The sequence below is a fragment of the Diadema antillarum genome, unplaced genomic scaffold (genome assembly GCF_040938485.1).
Source record: "Diadema antillarum isolate AM-2024a unplaced genomic scaffold, OU_Dant_1.0 scf00000060, whole genome shotgun sequence".
Lineage (NCBI taxonomy): Eukaryota > Metazoa > Echinodermata > Echinoidea > Diadematoida > Diadematidae > Diadema > Diadema antillarum.
In genome coordinates this window covers 1,490,953-1,510,956 of record NW_027270949.1, presented here as the reverse complement: position 1 = coordinate 1,510,956, position 20,004 = coordinate 1,490,953, and the positions used below count along the sequence as shown (strand labels likewise).

General features: G+C 38.9%; 1 protein-coding gene across 1 annotated transcript in view; it reads left to right on the top strand.

Moving 5' to 3' along the window:
• LOC139716086 (rho GTPase-activating protein 18-like) overlaps positions 1 to 20,004 on the top strand; it is a 132,614-nt gene that overhangs the window by 62,874 nt on the left and 49,736 nt on the right. Inside the window, exon 6 of the mRNA XM_071627640.1 lies at positions 2,232 to 2,335. Within this exon, the coding sequence (XP_071483741.1) occupies positions 2,232 to 2,335 (104 nt within the window). The remainder of the gene's footprint in view (positions 1 to 2,231; positions 2,336 to 20,004) is intronic.

Below are 20,004 nucleotides of genomic sequence, written 5' to 3'. Positions count from 1 at the left end.
CTGACTAGGAGAAAAGAGAAAGAGAGATGGAGGGGGCAAAAAACAGAAGAATAGCAAAGAATGTTTTTCTTGAGCGGAATCAAGCGAGAATGAGTCAGAGAGATGAAGCTTCTGTTGTCGACACCTCACCTAGTTCCCCCCAAAGTTCTCCTGTCTGTCATTCTCTCTTCTCCTTCCACCCCTACCCCCTTTTGCTTTCTATCTTTCTGACTTTTCTTCACTTTTTCTGGTGAATAACAAGACAAGGGTATCTATCACTGACTCTCTCACTTTTGTCATTTTATCCCCTTCTTTCTATCTTCCATTTTTTTTCTCTCCCCCCCCCCCCTTACTTTTTCTTTCGCTGACATGATTTTGGTAACAAAAGAAGCATTACACCAAGTAATCCGTCATTCACACAATCTTCCATTTCCCAGGCAATTCCCTTTATCAAGTGTCATGTTGCGCAGTGCTGTTTCTCTTTCTCTTTCTCCTTCTCATCGTTTCCTCACACTTGCTCTCCTTTTCATTTCTTTTTTTTTCATCTTTCTTGTCTAATCACACACGCACACACACACACACTCACTCTCTCTCTCTTTGTTTTTCTCATCTCTGTTAATCACAACTTTCTTGTGAGTAACATGCTCTGCACGTTAGCGCTCTGTGAGCTTACGATGAGGATTTTAAGGTGAACCAGGATGTGAAGATACAATCCTACAGTGTTGATTGATGGACATGCAACAAGTTTACAGTAAACACATTAAAGAGCTAATTGGAGAGTGAGAGGGAGAGAGCATGGTGTAATTATGATGTCATGTGAAACCTGCACTGGTCTTAAGTGAGCTCGTTGTTAATCATCCTTTCTTTTCCTTCTTCTTCTTCTTGTTTTGAACATCAGTTTATGCCCAAACAATTATTTCATCTCTGTAAGTTTCATCTTATTGTACCTATTATGGTAGTAATAATTATAGTCACCACAGAGCTTACAGTTTGTAAACCAAATAACTTCCAACACCTGGACAACCCATGTCAGGACAAATACCCCCCCCCCCCCCCCCCCCCTGGCTAAATACTACTTAGTGATAGGGTTAATGTAAAAATTTAGGGTTAGGGATAGGATAGGGCTAGAATTTGGGTTAGGTTTAAAATGAGGTTCAGGATTAGGGTTAGGGTCAGGGGAAGGGTCTGGGGCAATTTCCCATGGGGTGATTGTCTTAGAATTCTTACAACTTGTACGTAGTAAGTGCACCCATTGAATTCACTTTTTGTTTGAAGTTAGAGGCAGAGAAAATGCAAATAGCATTGCAAACTATAGCAAAAAAAAAATAGTGTGTAAATATTGTTATACTTCTCTGTATACAATAAGTATGTAAAAAATGATCATTTTGGATCCTTGGTTATGATGTCCATGTGACATCCTTCAAAAATGTAAACCTTGGTTTATCTTTGCATTAATGTTTTTATTGTAAATACTATCTTTGCATTAATGTTTTTATTGTAAACATCCTTCAATTTGTTTCGATGTGCCGATTCATTACTACAATTGTAGGTCAGATATATTTACTTCATAATTGTGTGCAAGGCCTCTGAAGAGGTTTCATTTCCACTCATATACCATCACATGTAAAAAAATTCAAGGACAAGTATGATTTGGTCTTCCACACACTTGCAATCATGTGACCATGATGAGGTCGATGGAGTGCTGTTCATCGAAATAAGAGTCTCCTTTAAAGGGGAATTGAACTGTTCTGATTATGATAGTCATTACCACACTGTCAATATCTGTTGTTCATGTTTTCGTCTTCAGTATCAGTTTCCTATGTGTGAAATTGCACTTGTATGCTTTGTTACACATGAATATGTGTATATGTTCATCCTGCTCTGTTTAGATCGCCTGCAATGAAGGCAGTGCTCAAAATTAGCAGATGCTGGACTTTCCCTTGGGTGTACATACAGATGAAAGGGAAACCTCAGGGCACAAAAGAATGTTATTTTTGCCTCCTTTTTTCCTTTCTTTCTTCTGTCTGAGGTAAATTTCAATAGATTCCACCTGCAGATTAGTATGCCCCGCCCTTCACGGAGGTGCTATTGTTGGAATTTCGTCATTCTGATCAATCGCATGTCACACTTTGTCTGCGTGGCGCACCTATCTTGATGTCGGCGCATTGTCTGCTCTCACGATTTTTCTCCAATTAGATTTAGCAAATTCCAACAATGAAAAACATGTTTTGATTTGTCCTCCAACCTTACAGGTGTCAGGATTCTGAGTTTTACGAGCACGGAGCCGATCGAAGTGCCGAGTATCAAAGACCGAACTAAAGTCAGCATGAGAGCGCAGACGCCCGACTCTATTCTGGTGAGCCGATTTCCGAATTTCATGTTTATCCCATTTTTTTTTTCAATCTTTGATTCCCATGATGTTTATGTGTCTTACGATGGAGAGTTTTCACCCCTAAATCTGATTCACATATCTTTTACTGTCTTTCTTGTTTTCTTCATTATTTCTTTGTATATTTCTCTTCTCCTCTTATACCTTTTTATCCCCATTTCATTGAAGTGCTCTAAAGTTTTTGCTTTGTCTTGGTTGTTTATAAATTTGTCTTCCTCTTCTTCTTCTTCTCCTTCTTCTTAATATACCTCATTCTAGTGCGATGTTTCTGACTTGTAAAGTGATTAGACCCCATTTATGTGGTCTTTTGTATAGAAGAGACAATTCGAATCTTGTGGGATGTAATTCATAGCATGATATGGCACCCTTTCTTCAAAAATGAAATCCGTACCTGGAATTGTGACCTGAAGATGACAGGGGAGGAAAAAAGGGAATTTTTCTTGCGTGCCTTTGTTACTGTTATGACCATGGCATTTTGAGTGTCCAGTTTTGCGAGGTGGTGCTGCCATGTCGAGGTTTTTTTTTTTGACAGCTATGCCATAGTTTAGCTTGTATGAATTTGACAAGTCATTATCTCTGTTAGGAGAAGCTTCTGTTTTTGCTTTTTTTTTTTTGGTTATTGTTATTGAAATCTCTCCTTTGGTATTATTCCAGGTTAAGTCTTCACAAAACGCAGGATCTTTATTGTCTGATCCTCGCTCGTTTCCCTGCAGATTTACGTAATTGCCACTGTCCGGCAGCTCATGCCGTAACGGGCCAAATATTGTGTCATTTTGGAATCCCAAAATGAGCGCACTGCCAAGTTGATTGGCAGGTGTTTTTCCTGTCCCTCGTCCCGTCTCCCTCCCGGTGTCTGACAGAGCCAAGGAATTTAACTCGCCTGTCAAATGCACCCCGTTGATGAAATAATGACTAATACCGTCTAACTTCCTGACCGTTGCTGGCCAAGCATGGACAACTGGTGGTGGGATCTGGACAAGCCAAGTATAGAAGGGAGAGAAAAGGAGGGTGTGTGTGAGAGAGAGAAGGGGAGGGGGAGTTAGATGCAAAGAGAATAGAAAATAGAAAACAAATAGGCAAGTAGATGGACTGAAAAAGGAAGATATAAAGAGAAACAATAGAGAAAGGGAGAGAGAGAGAGATGTGCACCAAATGACAGAAATAGAAAGATGAGGAGGGGAAAAAGAAGAAGAAAATACAAAACAAAACAGAGAAAGTGAGGAAGAAAAGCAGGTAGATGGACAGAAAATGAAAGATAAAAAGGGCAACATTAGAGAAAGAGAAAAATATAGGGATGCCAGTTTCCAGGCAAGACCCTGTATATACAGGCCCTTTCTTGTACAAAGTAGAGTCAAGAAGGTGTATTGCAGTCCCTCTCTTTTATGCTAACTGGCATCCCTGAAATTTGTCGTACAGACAGATATCAGAAGAGAAACAAGAGAGGTAGACATAAGAAGAACATAGTCAGGTAAAGAGTGTGAGAGAGAGAGAAAGGGGCAAAAGATATTAAAGGGGTGATATAGTTTTGGTTGAGATAGGGGATTCAGATTTTAACTTTTTTCGAGATAATTAGGAACCACTTATTTGAAATATTAAAGAGCACACAATTCTAAGAAGAAGAATAAAGCTTATTTGATGAAAATCGGTTTTTGAAACAGATGAGATATCCAAAAATAAAGCAAAGCAAAAGTGGTCCTAACAAAAGGTAGGTCCCACCTTTTACTGGGACCTGTTTGTTTTTAGATATCTCAGCCATTTCAAAACCAATATTCATGTAATAACTTTTCATTCATCTCATAATTGTATGCTCTTTAATATTTCACATAAGTGTTTTCTAATCATTTTGAACAAAGTTAAAATCTGAATCCCTCATCTCAACCAGAACCATACCATCCCTTTAAGAAGGGGGAGGGGGGGGGGGGGGGGGGGAGACAGATGGAGTGAGGGAGGGATAAAGAGAGGGAGAGATACGTAGACTCTGTCCTGCCAGTTCAGCGGATGGGTCGTGTGTGAGCCCTTTCCGGTGAGTGCGCTGATTGAATTCAATGAGACGATTAGCGCTAATCCGTGATTCAAAGGAGCACCTGTTGTCAGAAATAAGCGGCCAAAGCGTGGCAGACGTTTGGTGAGCCAGTCCCAGTGGCTTGAAACCTTACACAGGGAGGAAAAATGTCAAAGGCAGTGGGGGAATTTTAACAAATAAAGTGCAAAAAGTTTTTAAACTCATTTGAAATCTGTCCTGGTAAGGTTAAAAAAAAAAAATGAGCGTACGTAAATGGAATTGAGAGTTGTAATTTCATATCATATACTCCATGTCATCATCCGTCTGCATGCGGTCAGAAAGTCTTACAGGTGACAGATCTATGCCATGAGTCGTAGCACAGAGGTTTTAACGGATGCAGGTGACTGAAACTTGCTAACCTACTTCTTGCCCATTCCTGTCACATTGTGATGTATTTTTGTGTGTGTCTTTTGTCAAAAGTATATTCAAGGATGCGTCAACTCACGTCAGAAAGCATATCATCGAATCTAATGCCTATCAGGAATCTATGACCATTTCTTTCACAATCAAATTAACTGATACAGTTGACAGACGCATTTTGCACGGTGCAAAGCTTTTGTCTAACTCCGTTCTTTTTTTTTTTTCTGTGTGAAATGAACCATGAGCAGACAAAGGTCATTAACAGATATGGCTAAGTAAGGTCAAAGGTCACAGGTTTTTTTCTGACAGAGTTTGGTGCCTTCCTGCATTTTGTGAACTGTCACCCTTTGTAGAACTCTTCAGAACAGCAATAATCTTTGATTTTGACAGTCAAACCCCTTAATAAGAGAGGGATACATCAGTCAAAGGTGTGCGAGGGATTCCCAATCAAAGTTCATTTCAAGATTTGACAGAATTTCGGCAATCTGAAGCGACACAGTGCCAAGGTCAAATCCCCGTCACACACAGACTGAAAGGGGAATTGATGAGATGGAGGTGGTTCCTGAAATCAGTTTGGGCCCATCTTCTGGTCTGACACGGATCGTGCTTAAGGTTCAGCTGCAAAAATTGACGGAGTAAATTTCCAGTCCTTTCGTGATGAACGACTTGACCCCACATCAAACCCTTGAGAGAAGGGGCCACGAGACCCCATCGCCATGGCAGTGAAATCCCTGCAGGGATTGAAGCAGGTGGGAACAGGCGGGGAGAGAAGGGGGGGGGGGAGATTCAGTCCTCTCCGGGGGCGCTACATCACAGCAAGCAGGTGCGAAGCAGACGACCACTACCTGCTCCCATCCTCTCAGCATCATGGTGATGGAAACTACGGCAAAGGTGTTCGTCTGCACACATCTTCCTGTGAACGCATTCTGTTTTTTTTTTCTTTCTTTCTCTTTAATGAATCAAGAAAGGAAAGAGAATGAAGAATACTAGGACCAGCTGTAGTGACCTCCGTTTGTAACCTCCCCAAATCTTTTTTTTTCATGATTCAGAGACCATGACTGTACTAGGTCATTTGAGCCACACAAAGGACAAGAACTATACAAAAAATGATATCTGTAGCTTCATTATAAAAGTGAAACCATACAACATAATATGACAGTCCGTTGTACATGGATTTTTTTTTCCTATTGTTTGTCTTTTTCGTAGAATGACGGATGTCTGTCATGCAAATGTTGGCAAGATGCCAGTGATTTGGTCATTCTCAAGGCTACCAGTATGTTTAAACTTTTGCTTAAAGCGATCAAGTCATGGGGTAACTTTGCTGCAAACATTGTCAAGTTTTTATCACTTGATTGGCGCCTTTGAATTTCTACTCATGTTCAGTTGAAATAGGTGTGAAGTTTCTCTCAACAACATCATCTTTGTCGAATCCTGAATATGATGTAAGATAATGTGAAATGCAGAACACTTTCCTTCTTTATTTCAAGTTGTGCGTAACTATCGCAGGAAGTATGTGTTCGTTATACAATGCTATCAAAATTGTCATGCACTGATTCCAAGTGAACAAAAGAGGAAGAAAGACAGAAAATGAAAAATTGTCCTTTTTTTTATTGTGCATGTATAAAGTGCATGGAGAGAGAAAGAGATGCTTAGACTAAAGGCGTTCTTTAGCAGAAACAGTATATTTCTTTTTGACAAAAGAAAACATACACAGAAAATTTAATAGAGAAAGAGATGAAAAGGTAGATGGAGACAAAGAAAGGGAGAAAGGGGAAGAGATAGACAGTAAGAGAAAGGAATGAAAGGACAGATAGTAAGAGAAAAAGAGAAAGGAAAGCCATGGATAATAGGAGAAAAAGGGAAAGAGATAGATGGAGAAAAAGAAAAGGGAAAGGTATAGATAGTAAGAGAAAAAGAAAAGGGAAAGGTATAGATAGTAAGAGAAAAAGAAAAGGGAAAGGTATAGATAGTAAGAGAAAAAGAAAAGGGAAAGGTATAGATAGTAAGAGAAAAAGAAAAGGGAAAGGTATAGATAGTAAGAGAAAAAGAAAAGGGAAAGGTATAGATAGTAAGAGAAAAAGAAAAAGGGAAAGGTATAGATAGTAAGAGAAAAAGAAAAAGGGAAAGGTATAGATAGTAAGAGAAAAAGAAAAGGGAAAGGTATAGATAGTAAGAGAAAAAGAAAAGGGAAAGGTATAGATAGTAAGAGAAAAAGAAAAAGGGAAAGGTATAGATAGTAAGAGAAAAAGAAAAGGGAAAGGTATAGATAGTAAGAGAAAAAGAAAAAGGGAAAGGTATAGATAGTAAGAGAAAAAGAAAAGGGAAAGGTATAGATAGTAAGAGAAAAAGAAAAAGGGAAAGGTATAGATAGTAAGAGAAAAAGAAAAGGGAAAGGTATAGATAATAAGAGAAAAAGAAAAGGGAAAGGTATAGATAGTAAGAGAAAAAGAAAAAGGGAAAGGTATAGATAGTAAGAGAAAAAGAAAAGGGAAAGGTATAGATAGTAAGAGAAAAAGAAAAGGGAAAGGTATAGATAGTAAGAGAAAAAGAAAAGGGAAAGGTATAGATAGTAAGAGAAAAAGAGAAAGGGAAAGGTATAGATAGTAAGAGAAAAAGAAAAGGGAAAGGTATAGATAGTAAGAGAAAAAGAAAAGGGAAAGGTATAGATAGTAAGAGAAAAAGAAAAGGGAAAGGTATAGATAGTAAGAGAAAAAGAAAAAGGGAAAGGTATAGATAGTAAGAGAAAAAGAAAAGGGAAAGGTATAGATAGTAAGAGAAAAAGAAAAGGGAAAGGTATAGATAGTAAGAGAAAAAGAAAAGAGATACACAATAAGAGAAAAAGAGATAGAGATAGACAGAGAGAAAGAGAAAGAAATCTAGATAGACAGAGAAAAAGAGATAGGAAAAGGTATAGATAGTACGAGAAAAAGAAAAGAGATACACAATAAGAGAAAAATATAAAAAGATAGAGAAAGGGAAAGGTATGTTTAGATATACAGCGATTGGTAAAAAGAGAGAGAGAGAGAGGGAAAAGGGAAATGATACATCGATGAGAGAGGCGGAGAGTGAGATGAGTAATGTTCCACTTCAGGTGGTTCTAACCCCATTACTTACTAATCCATCTGCAGTCTCTATGTCAGGTTTGAGATCACGATGTGGTTATAAACCTCTCATTCTTGCAAGTCTTCCCCCCCCCACCCCCCTTTCACAGACAAGCTGGTTCAATTGTGTGCATTATTCTACCATTATTGGGTGTGCAGTATGAACCAAACGTTAATTTGCTGCTGAAAAATTTAATGGACATATCATCACAAGACAAGGACTAGTGCGCAGAAGTAAGTGCACTCCCATTATGTTCAATCAAGATGAAGGAAGATTTGATATCATAAGAGGAGAGTTAGAGCAATAATGCAAGAAATAAAAAAAAGGTTTGTGAAAGAGAGAAAGTAACAGACATATATACATGTTCAGCTGTATATGAGACTCATAGCCATACAGTGCACTCCCATTATAACGAAGTCATCAGGATCAGTGGTTTGATTTTGTTATATCAAAATTTCATTGCAACCAAAAATTAAAGTATAGAAAAATTGTATAGATGATAAATTTTGAACCTCACACTTTACTTCATGGTAACAAGAATTTTGCTATTATCGTACTCATTATAGTGGGAGTGCACTGTATATATTTCTCTCTCATATATTCTTTGCCATATACTCTCTCTTATATATTATCATCTCTCATATATTCTCTCTATATATTTTCTCTCTCATATATTCTTTGTCATATACTCTCTCTTATATATTATTATCTCTCATATATTCTCTCTATATATTTTCTCTCATATATTCTCTCTCATATATTCTCTCATATATTCTTTCTCATATAAATATGAGAGAAAGAAAGGGAGAGAGAGGAAGGAGCCAGCTGTGGGGGGAGCGCTGAAGGGAAGGCAAAGAGTGGTGAAGAAAAGATGGGGTACAGAGAGAGAGAGAGAGTTAGGAATAGAAAGAGTGGAAGAGGTGCCCGGGCTCTGACAAGAAAGTTGAGGGAAACTTTTTGAGAAAGAAAGCTAGACACGTCTGGAGAGTTACGGCAGGAGGTCATCTGGATGAATCAGGGCGTGAAGAGACAGATGATGGGGTAGACGGACAGTCTTATCTACCAAGGATGGCCCTTTTGGTATCAGGAAGGGGGTAAGGGGACTGTGAGGAGGGGTGTGGTCATGACTCCTCGTTGAAGTGCACCTCCTCCTCTTCCCTTTTCTCACTGACCATGTCAAAAAGTGACAGAAAGGGCGATATGATATTGAGAGTGTTAAAGCCCAATAGAGAATCCTTTATTTTAGGCTGGCTCAATCAGTAGCATAGTATGGAACAAAAGTGTATAGTGTCAGTGGCATTTTAAGTCATAAACGTCCAGACGGAGTTAAAGGGATGGTACAGTTTTGGTTGAGATTGGGCTTGAGGTTTCCAGTGTTTTTTGGTGATATTTTTTTGTTTGAGAGAGAAAATGAGAAACCTCTTATGAAAAATAAAAGAGCATAATTCTAAGGGGAATTCAAAGTTTATTTGATGAAAATTGGTTTTGAACTGGCTAAGATATCCAAAACAAAGGGATCTTTAAAAAGGTAGGACCCACCTTCTATTAGGATCGCTATTAATATATTACTTTGTTTTTGGATATCTCTGCCATTTCAAAACCAATTTTTATCCAAAAAAAAAATACTATCCCTCTTAGAAGTGTATGCTTTTTAACATTTCGTCACAGTGGTTTCTAAGTATCACGCAAAAAAGCTAGAAGCTGCATACTTCCCTCAACCACTATCTTTACCATCCCTTTAAAGATACAATATCTCATTTCATCCACTGAAAGTAGTGACAATACTGATGCAAGGGGCTGTATTCTACAAGTCATGGGTTAACCCTTACTGTTCTTAGTTCACTGATTGGCACACACCCCGGAGTGCTCTCTTTGCCAATTGCCACAGATATCTGGAAACAAAATGACAATGAATAGAAATTAGATTAGAGGGGGATTACCTAATCCCCTAATCCCTATTGTGTCACCACAGATTCCCTGTGGGACTATAAAAACATATCGCTACACCTGAGTGGTTTTACTAATGAGGTCATTTTTGTTCTCCTCCTCCATTCAAATCCAAGAGAGGATATTTAGGCCTCCTTGGCATGGTATCCTAGAGTTTTTGAATTTCTGTGGATGTAACCAACTTAAAAAAAATAAAAAATTCTCCATGAACACAATTCTGAGTAAAGACTTTACAAGTTGCTCAGTGAAAAGTGCAGTCTTTGGCACTTTCAGACTTTATGTGAAATATTGAATGATCAAGTGTTGTTGTTTTTTTTTTCTCACAAAGGAAATTGAAGAAAATTTCTGTAGAGCTTTTCCAAGTAATTTCTAATCCCACAGCAATGAGGTTTGAAATTGCACTCCAGCAACCACTGTGCAATAAAAACAAAGTTGAAAAAACATAATAAACTACTGTAAAAGTGGAAATTTTCGCGGTGTTCAAATTTTCGCGCATTTCGCGCAACCAGAAACTAGCACGATAATAAAAGCACGAGAATATTTTTGCTTGCCATATGTGCCTGTGCGTGTGTCTTGATTCCGCAGAATTAAAAACACGCGAAACTCTTCCGACCCGGCCAAGTGCGAAAAATTAGTCACGCGAAAATATCCACTTTTACAGTACCACAATCACATTTTCATGGAAAAATGAAGTAATACAAAATGGGGCTATCTCCTTCTCTGAATATTGCTACTGGTGGAGTTATACAACTGTATGTGTCTTTTCTCTTTCTGAACACCAGCTCTCAAAATATTCAGTCTGTTCAAAGTCAGAAGCAATGTATGTTGCTTTAACCCATTCCCTGCAAGATTTTTAACACCTTCAAAAACTTTGCACACGGCCCGCCAAGTTCCCAGGAGTTGAGAGGTTAATTGGAGGGGGAGATTTTTCCCTTCTTTTTTTGTGGACATGTTGATTAAGCTTGAAAACAAAGGCCGATGCAGTTTTAGATTTGAGGGGAAAAATAGAAACAGCAGATTAAAGATAGAATGTACCCAAACAGAATTATCTATAGTGAAGGTAAAGTGATATAAATGGCTATACACTCCTGCCATCTAAGTGAAATTTCCTTGGATGTGTTTAACATCCTAACATCCCAGTGTGCCCCTATATACTGTAATTACAGACTTCACACTTTTCTCAGTACAGCCTTCCATGTTATGACTTGATTATCTAGCTCCCACCCCACCCTGTAAGTTGCTGTACGCTGTTCCGAGGGGAAACAAATGGTTTCGCTCTGTTAGACGCCTGATTGCAGCTTCCCCTCTTCAACTTGCTGGCATCCTTTCTCTGGCTGATGCAAGATTTCCTTTTTTGTTTATCGTCCAGACCCAAAGAAGGTCTACAAAGGGGACCTGGAGGGCCGGACCCCAGACTCTCTTGGTACCCCATGCCAGAGCTACTCCTCAAGCTATAAAAACCTAAACTGAGCATCAACCCCCCCCCCCCATAACACCCGTACTTCCATCCCTTCAAATCTTTACTCTTTACAGGGTACTACCTTTGTCCCTCCCCCCAACCACCACTTCCCAGAGCCATATCAGACATGATGATCAAAACAAATGTTGCCTGCATGTAAAATTTTCCTGGCTTTGATCTATATCAAAGAAAGATAAACTTAACAAATGACATGATTTGATCAGTTTTGCAAACGTGCAGAACAAGAAAGAACTTCTATCGTATGATAGGATGTGCTGAATGTACGATGCAAGGCAAGCAATTTGTGATGCACGGAAGGTATGTTGTATTGAAGAGCTAAGAAATATTGACTGCTATGGAAGAAATATTGACTGCTATGGAAGAAATATTGACTGCTATGGAAGAAATATTGACTGCTATTGAAGAAATATTGACTGCTATGAGGGTCAGACAGCTCGAGGATGACTTAACCCCACGGGACATGCCAAGGCTCACAGAGAAGACTAATAGGATCAAGACATACTGTACTTCAATGCAAAGGTTGAGAATCATTTGAAGTCAACAATACAACAATCTTACATGATGATAAAGTAGTCATTATTTGTTTTATATTCAAAATATAACTATTAATTAAAAGGATACACAATTTGAGTGTCAATTTAAGTCAATAATGGACGAACTTACATTGAAATTATGACATAGTAGACATTATTTGTTTTGTATTAAAAATACATAAAAACCTATATTCATTCTGTTTTGAAGCGAGTAGCAACACAAGATGAGATGAAAATAGAATCATGAGTGAATCCCCAAGATGACTGTGTCTAACCTGAATGGTTATATCTTGCAGGGTCCTCGTTAGTCAAAGACACCATACACAGGGTTTCTAGTAGGGCAGCTGTTGTAGATATGTCCCAACGCAAGTCCTGATGGCAGGGGGGGGGGGAATGATTTAGGGTACAACTAGGGACATGATACGAGGAAGGACCATGGATGCGTTTATCCTGATGAAGTGACACTGTATCCTATTGGTCATATCCTGGAGGAAGCAATGGGGTACATGGCACTTGTAATAAGGACAAAAATTTGTGTGTCACACAAGCACGTTTTAGCAAAGCAGAGATCAAAGATCTTGTTAGTTATTAGATGCTGTGAAGCGAAAAATTTTTTTCAAATTGGAGCCCATGGTCTTTTTCCGGCATGACAATTTTGCAAATTGCCACCAGCATTCAATGCATATAGAGTAGACAAGAAATTTCGTGTGCGTTTGAATTTCGCATATCTTGGCTCTCGCAAAATGTGTGAAATTGAAATGCACGTGAACATTTCTGGATTTGCAGTAGCGTAACCATCTTTGTGTGTTTTATTATAAAGATTGAGAATGATTTCACATGGATGAGTTCGATTACCCTTACCCTGCCCCCCCCCCCCCCCCCCCACCGTCTGCGATGTATGCAAGTAGAGTACATGTAGTAGATTTATCTATCAATGCATTTTATGTCATGGATCTCATAAATGATTATGTAAGGCAGCAAAGGTCAAAGGTTATAATCATAGACATGGTTCTACTAATAAAGAGATGCTCAAATTGGCAGAAATACTTTTCCCCCTAAATCTTGTATTTCATAGTTGATCAGTGTGGTACATTATCTGCGATATGGTAGTGTTCGTTGGTTAAACATAGCCTAATATTTATCCATTTCATATATCTCTCTCTATCTCTCTTTCTCTCTTTATCTATATTCAAATATTAATTCACCTGTTATTTATATGTTAGATATGAGGAGGATTAGATGAAATGAAGGGGATATTTAAAATGTAATACCAAAAGACAGAAGATAAAATGCTGAACAAAAACAATTTAATCAAACATTTGGAAGCAAAAAATCTAAAATATTTGTAATTCTGAAAGAATTGTCTACAACTTTCTTTTCCATATCTCGTAATAATGGGCCACATAATACCAAGAGGGGTCATAGCCTTTATTGCTAACTCTCTTGGAGGAGTCTGCGCCTTTAAATGTTTCTATGACAGATATATGGCGTTATACAAATGCTGTGGATGATGATGATGATCATCATCAACACATGTTTCTGCAAGATGGATTGTGATGGGGGAAATATTACAACTTTGGATATTTACATCAAATGTTGAATCTTCTGATATTTATGAATTGAATGATTTGCTACAATTACTTCTTCCACGAATTCTGGAGGAAGCAGTGTTGTTGCAGTGTAAAGTCTTTTCTTAATTGATCACCTGCCAGAGTCTAGCACTGACACATGTCTATATTCGGGGGGCACTATACTTTCGCTGACTCAAAGATCAGTTTTTAGGATAAAAATAGGATACTTGAGGAGGAAGTGGAGAGTTATGGTCATAAGATTTCTCCGCAGTGCATACCATGATCAGAAGGTGTCATCCATTTATAACCCTCTCCGAGATAAAAAGGCCATTGTCCCACTTGATGTTTATAGAATAATTAATATGAACCAAATATAAAAAGCAGGGAGAATGTAAACATATAACATTTATGAACATGTTTCATTCTGATGTGTGATAAAAGTAATTTTTATCAGATCTGAAAGAAACATATGTCATGTTGATTGCACAGATTTTATAAATCACATTGTGCAACTTTGTGGCCCAAACTTTTTTTTTTCGTACTCAATTACATCCGTACACCACGCTAATTTTGGGTGTATATTTGTCACGTGAGAGGCTTGACCTTGAAAATGTTTTTAAATGATGATGCAGCTTGCTCTAACATCATTGTTACTACAATCCTTAAACATGTATGTTCTGTGGATTTAAGATTACGATGTGTTCATGCACGCACAATTTTTTGGTATGTGTATTGAGAACAACATTTTAGATTGGGTAGGCCAAGGTTTGTTTTCTTTTGCAATGCTGCTGTTCAAGAAAATGCTGCTCACAGTTCTACTGTTTGGAAAGCGACTCATTTCCAGTATCTGAATTCACAATGAGAAAACTTGTTTAACAAGTGTGATTTTATATAGATGAGATATTTGTGCATTCACATTCACCCATATGCAGTTGTCTAATGAGATACATTTATGTGTTTGTTGTTGTTGTTGTTGTTGATTTAGTTTTGTTTTCTTGTAATTTTTTCTTTGTTTTGTTGTACTTTTTTCCTCTGTTCTGTACGTATTGTTGTTGGTCTGTCTATTTGTTTGGTTTTGTTTTCCTTCCAGAAATGGGGGGGGGGGGGGGGACAAAAAGGAAACGATTTGTCATAGACCCACAATGCACTGCACTATCCACCTGTTGTCACAGAACCGCCAATCCCCTGACTGACGCTAACCTTTTCCTTTTGTCCACAAGGGTGGTGGGGTGGGGAGGAAGGGGGGGGGGGAGGAAGGGGGAGCCAAAAGCAGTTTGAACTGAGGTCTGTCTGGCATCATGATGGTTAATGAATTTTTGGGTTCTTGGTTTCTCAGTTGGTTCTGGTCTGGTCCCCACCTCACCTTTACTCAGAGGAAGCCGAGTCTGGCGGAAACTTTGTCATTTAATTCTCACCTCTTTGCTGGATCTATCATCTGGTTTTTCCTCGTGTTCAAAATGAGCAGAGACGTTTCTGTAACTTGTCAAGGAGAAATGTAAAAAAAAAGGGGGGAAGCTTCCCCTTCTATCAGGGTTCTTGTGCGTAGCCTCTGCCAAGTCTCTCATCAGTACAATGTCATCAACTTTTGTCAGTTTCTAATGAGTCACATTCATATCATTGAAAGGAATAACTTGGAAGAACTTCCGTTGTCTGACATTTTTTTTTAAAACTAAGAGGTACTTAAGAAGGGTTTGTGCTAAATTTGACATATTTGCTGTAATTACTTTCTTGCTCTGTATCAAAGTAGCACAGAGGTTAAATTTATGGAGTCTAATAATGACCTTATTGTAACCGTTTTATTTAATGTTTTTAGGCTGGTGAAAGACCTGTAACAAAAAGTAAGTTTGTAACAAACACAAGCAGAGGGAAACTATAAAGCAGAAATAAATATGATTTATTAGTGGAAAAATGAGCAAAGAAAATGGGATTCAATCGTGATTTGAACCCGAGACCAAAAAGTAAGTTTGAACAAGTGTCAGATTATTGCTGTATCGTACCCTCACCCTGCATCCCCCTCCCCATTCCACCCCCTTTCCTGCTATCATGAATGAATGGATTCTGCCCTGAGAGTCTGGTCTCGTCTCTGGGCAGAATCTCTGGGTGTATTTATCAACTCACTACTGGCACAGAATTCAGGTTTCCAAACAACTTTGGGGAGATTTTGGGCAGTTGATAAATGCAAAGCTGTTTTGATTTGGGGGTTTAGAAACGTGATTCTGAAACACCGAAAAAAGATTGCAAATGCATTTCAGCCAAGAAACATGTTTCTGTAGAGTCAATAGATGCAAGTCATTTTGAAATGGGTTTATAGCTCGGACCTGCCCGTGCCAACCACTGCCAACTACATCTACGCTCCTTGGGCCAAACTACGCAATGGAGCTGTGCAGTAACAAGGCCTCCCAATTGACTCACGACAGACTTGATACACGTAGCAACTCAAGACATGCGATCAGAAAGGCATTTGCAAACATGTTTTGATAGTGGGTATTGAAACGTGTTTCAAACATGGGAAAGTTGATAAATGCACCCTCTGAGGTACTGCACTTAATTCTTATGAAAGCAAAAGATATCTTTATACATCTTTTTTATAGCTTTATTATTTGCCACTTTTTTTTCAATGATTCGCTCAAAATCAAAGTGAAAAGAACAACCCATGTGCTCACAAAGTCAAAGAGAATATGACAACTAAATTCTATTCATGCGTACTTGTGTGAACCACAAGTTAACTTGGTTTTTTAACAACATAGAGTCAGTGCAGTTCTGAAAAAAAAACAGCAACAAAAATTTGAACAAAGAAAATTCACCTATTAGAGTAGTAGTTCTATTCAGTTTCCTTGCCAAGAATGTTTTGTGGGCAGGATACGGTAGCGGCGGTGTAGTCCGCAGCAGCAGCCGTGGTAGTAGTAGACGCGAGAGGAGTCTGGTTTCAGTGTTTGGGGATATTGCTCAAAGGGGGAACGGGGATTAGACCGGACTCCGGTCCGTGGGGCGAGAGAAAGCCAGTCAGGGGGGAAGAAGGAAAAGGTTAAGGGTGGTGTGGCCCAGACTTTAGGATCACAAAAGAATTGTGATACTGCGTTTCCCTTCTCCCCACACCCCGTCACTTAAATAGAACCTGAAACTTCAGAATGAGTTTGTGTTTTTTGACATCCTCCCTTTCTCTCACCTTTTTCTTCATTTTTTTTTTTTTTTTGAGGGGGGAGGGGGGTGGTGGGGTTGTTCCTCCTTTCCCCTCCACCCTAGTTTCTCACTTGAGGTGAGAAGTAAGCGACAACAAAACAAGGAGGAGTGCTATACTCTCTAGGGCAGTAAACCCTGGCACAAACTCGTCTTTAAAGGCTGCATTTATCATCTTTCCCATGTTTGAGACACGTTTCAATACTCCCCGTCAAAGCGCATTTGCAAAGGCCTTTCAGATCACGTTTCTCGAGTTTTTGCATTTGTCATCTCTATCGTGAAGTTGACAGGGAGGCCTTGCCCCTGCACAGCATCTTTGCGCAGTTTGACCTGAGGAGTGGAGATATGTACAGTAGTTGGTAGTTGGTAGTGGTTGGCAATGGCAGATCCAAGCTATTAATGCCGTTCATAACGACTTTGCATTTATCATCTCCACAGAAACACATTTTTGGTTCAAACGTGTTTTCGATCTCACTTTTTTGCATTCCAGAAGGGCATTTCTATCTCCATAATCAAAACAGCTTTGCATCTATCTACTGCCCAAATCTCCCTGAAAGTTGTTCAGAAACCTCGATTCTATGCCAGAAGTGAGTTGACAAATGCACCCAAATTTAGTTTAAACAGCAGAACTTTGTATTTCTCACAGGGTTAGTTTGCTACAGTACAATGTCTTTCCTTTGACATTGGAGTCCAGTGAAAGAGTATCATTATTTTTTTTCTTCAAGGTGAATGAATTACATAGGGAGGAACTCCTTTGAAATTCTTACTATAGTTTGGAGGAGCCAGGAAAGTTTCTGCATTATGAACTTGAATGTTTTGTTCTGTTTTACAAGCTGTATCTTGGTTTGTTTGTTTTGCTTGTGTGTCTTTTTTTGTTTAGAGAGGGTAGGGGTGTGAATACATCAGGCGGAAAATCAATGTCAGAGTTTGAATGACAGTAGCCCAGTAACCTTGTTTCCGGGCACCGGCTAGTAGGTCAGCCAGTGAATAGGATTTGGGTTAACCACTGAATCACTGAACTACATTGTAATGTGTCTCAGATGAATCAACATTGTGTGTTACAAGGAAATGTCATGACATGTCCCAGTTGATGCAAACTTACTTTCCTTTAAATCAAAGGAACAGACTCTGAGAAGCCAAAAAAAAAAGAAAACAAGAAAAGAAAATGGATATATGCATTGCACAAAATGAGAGAAGTTGTAGAATATTACAATTTCCGAATAATGCTTTAATGAATTTTCATTGTTTCATAGATCTGTTCATGTCTGAAAGGTTTTTGAGGTAACGATGCTACTGATCTCATATTTGTGTAGAAGCTCATAAAATTGTCTTCGTATTCTAGCCATTATGACTTTTGTGAGGGTGAGGGAATTAGAATGGAGAATATATGAACCAAAGTCAGTACTTTTTATTATTTTAAAGAAATTTTGAGCATAATGTCATTTCCTTTATTCCCATGTCATCATTAAATGATTATTGTTATATTGTAATTATTATTGTAATTATTATTTCAGTTGTCAAAACATATATCATTTTTGTAAACAGTACATATAACTGATGTATTTCAAAGGCAGAATAGTATTATGTAATCTTGCAGAACATATCAAAAGAATGCTCTCTCTTTACAATAGCAAGTCTTAAAGGTAAAACATTGTTCTTGTACGCTTGGAGAACTGTCAAATTTCGCTCCAAAATGTACGCACATGCCTAAGAAATGTGTAGAATAATGCTGTAATAACGAGTATTCGTTGGATATCAACGAAAATACGAAATATTGACAAAAAAGGTTCACATCTCAGAACTTGCCCGATCGGGGTCAAGCTTACTTGGACTCGGGGACAACTTGGCCTCGCTTTGACGGCGTGGCCGAGTTGTCCCTCTGGAATGTACAGTGTTGTCCTGTGGGAGAGCTTCGCATTCTGACTGGTCGCAGTTAGGGGCTGAGATGATACAGTGCATGCATCAAAAAAACACTTTGGTGCCCATACAAAATGAATGTGCATCTATGAATGGAATATGGTGATCACGAACTGCGCGTAAATTGTCTGAAATTAGGACCGAGTTGACCCCGAGTCCAAGTTAGCCTGGATCCTCCATGGAATAAAAGTCGGTATACCGACTTTTATTATTCTATACTTTTAATCTCAAATACTCCAAAATTACTCATCTTCCCGGTAAGTTTCTTGGTAGACCCTTACGATATATTGCAAGCAAATATGAAATGGTTCTCAAACCCTTACCCGAACTATGTTTTGCCTTTAAGAAGGAAATTGGAGGGTAGGACTACTCTTTAATACCTTCATTTTGCATTTGTTAGGGATGCTCTCTTAGGTTTGTTCCTGACTGCAAAGGGGATACACATGTTCCTTGTGTTGCACTCAAGAGGTTAAAGCCAAATGTGGTTGATTTTAATGGAAACCTTATACCACTGGGCGAGATCGTTTGCAAGGAATTCAAGAAGAGGAGGAAGGATGAGAGAAGGCGGAGATAAGCGCTGGGAAGTGCCGAAGCAACGGTCAGCGGAAGAGATAGATCACGGTATTATTCTAACGCCGGGCGAGCGGACTGGCTGGCAAAACAAGGCGAAGCAGGGCAAGAATAGGCGAGAGCTAAAACGAGGTTCTGCATGCCTGGAAGGGTGTTCTGTCGTTGAACTTGTGTTCTGTCGGGCTAGCATTTGTGGTTGCGGTTTGCAGTTTGCAGAGAAAACCAGCAAACATGAAGAAAATGATAACCTCGTATCGTAGGTAGGATACCTAAGTACCGTAATCTGAGCAAATGGTGGTACATTAGGGGAATCCACACATGCAAAGAGGGCAAAACCCTTTATCCATGTGATAGAAATCACAAAAGTCCGTGGATCATGTATAGATTTTAAATCCTTAAATGCATATGACACATCACTGAAGCAATTTGTCCGACAACTTTGTACGACAAATTTGCTCTCAACCAATCAGATGCAAGGATTTCAGTAGCTTTTAACAGTTTGTCAGGCAAAATATCTGACAAAATGCTTCATGAAATGCCCCCCAGCAGGAGGGCCCTTCATGAAGCATTTTGTGAGATATTTTCTTCTTACAAACTGTAATAAGCTAGTGAAATCCCTGCATCTGATCAGCTGAGAGCAAATTTGTCCAAAAAGAAAAAAGAAACAAAATGCCTCATGAAATGCTCCCCAGACAGCAAGCAGATAAGGTATGAGAGGGAAAGGAAAGGATAGAGAGAAAGAGAGAATATATACCTGAGCTTATATTTTGCCCAAAATAATGAGCAAACCAGCTCTGCATTAGCAATTCCAGGGGGTGGATTCCGAGGTAATTCCGCAGACAGTAGTGCCGTCTTCTTTTATGGATGTCCGCCATGCATCTTCAGGAAGCGGCAGTGATCTAATTATACCCTCGTTG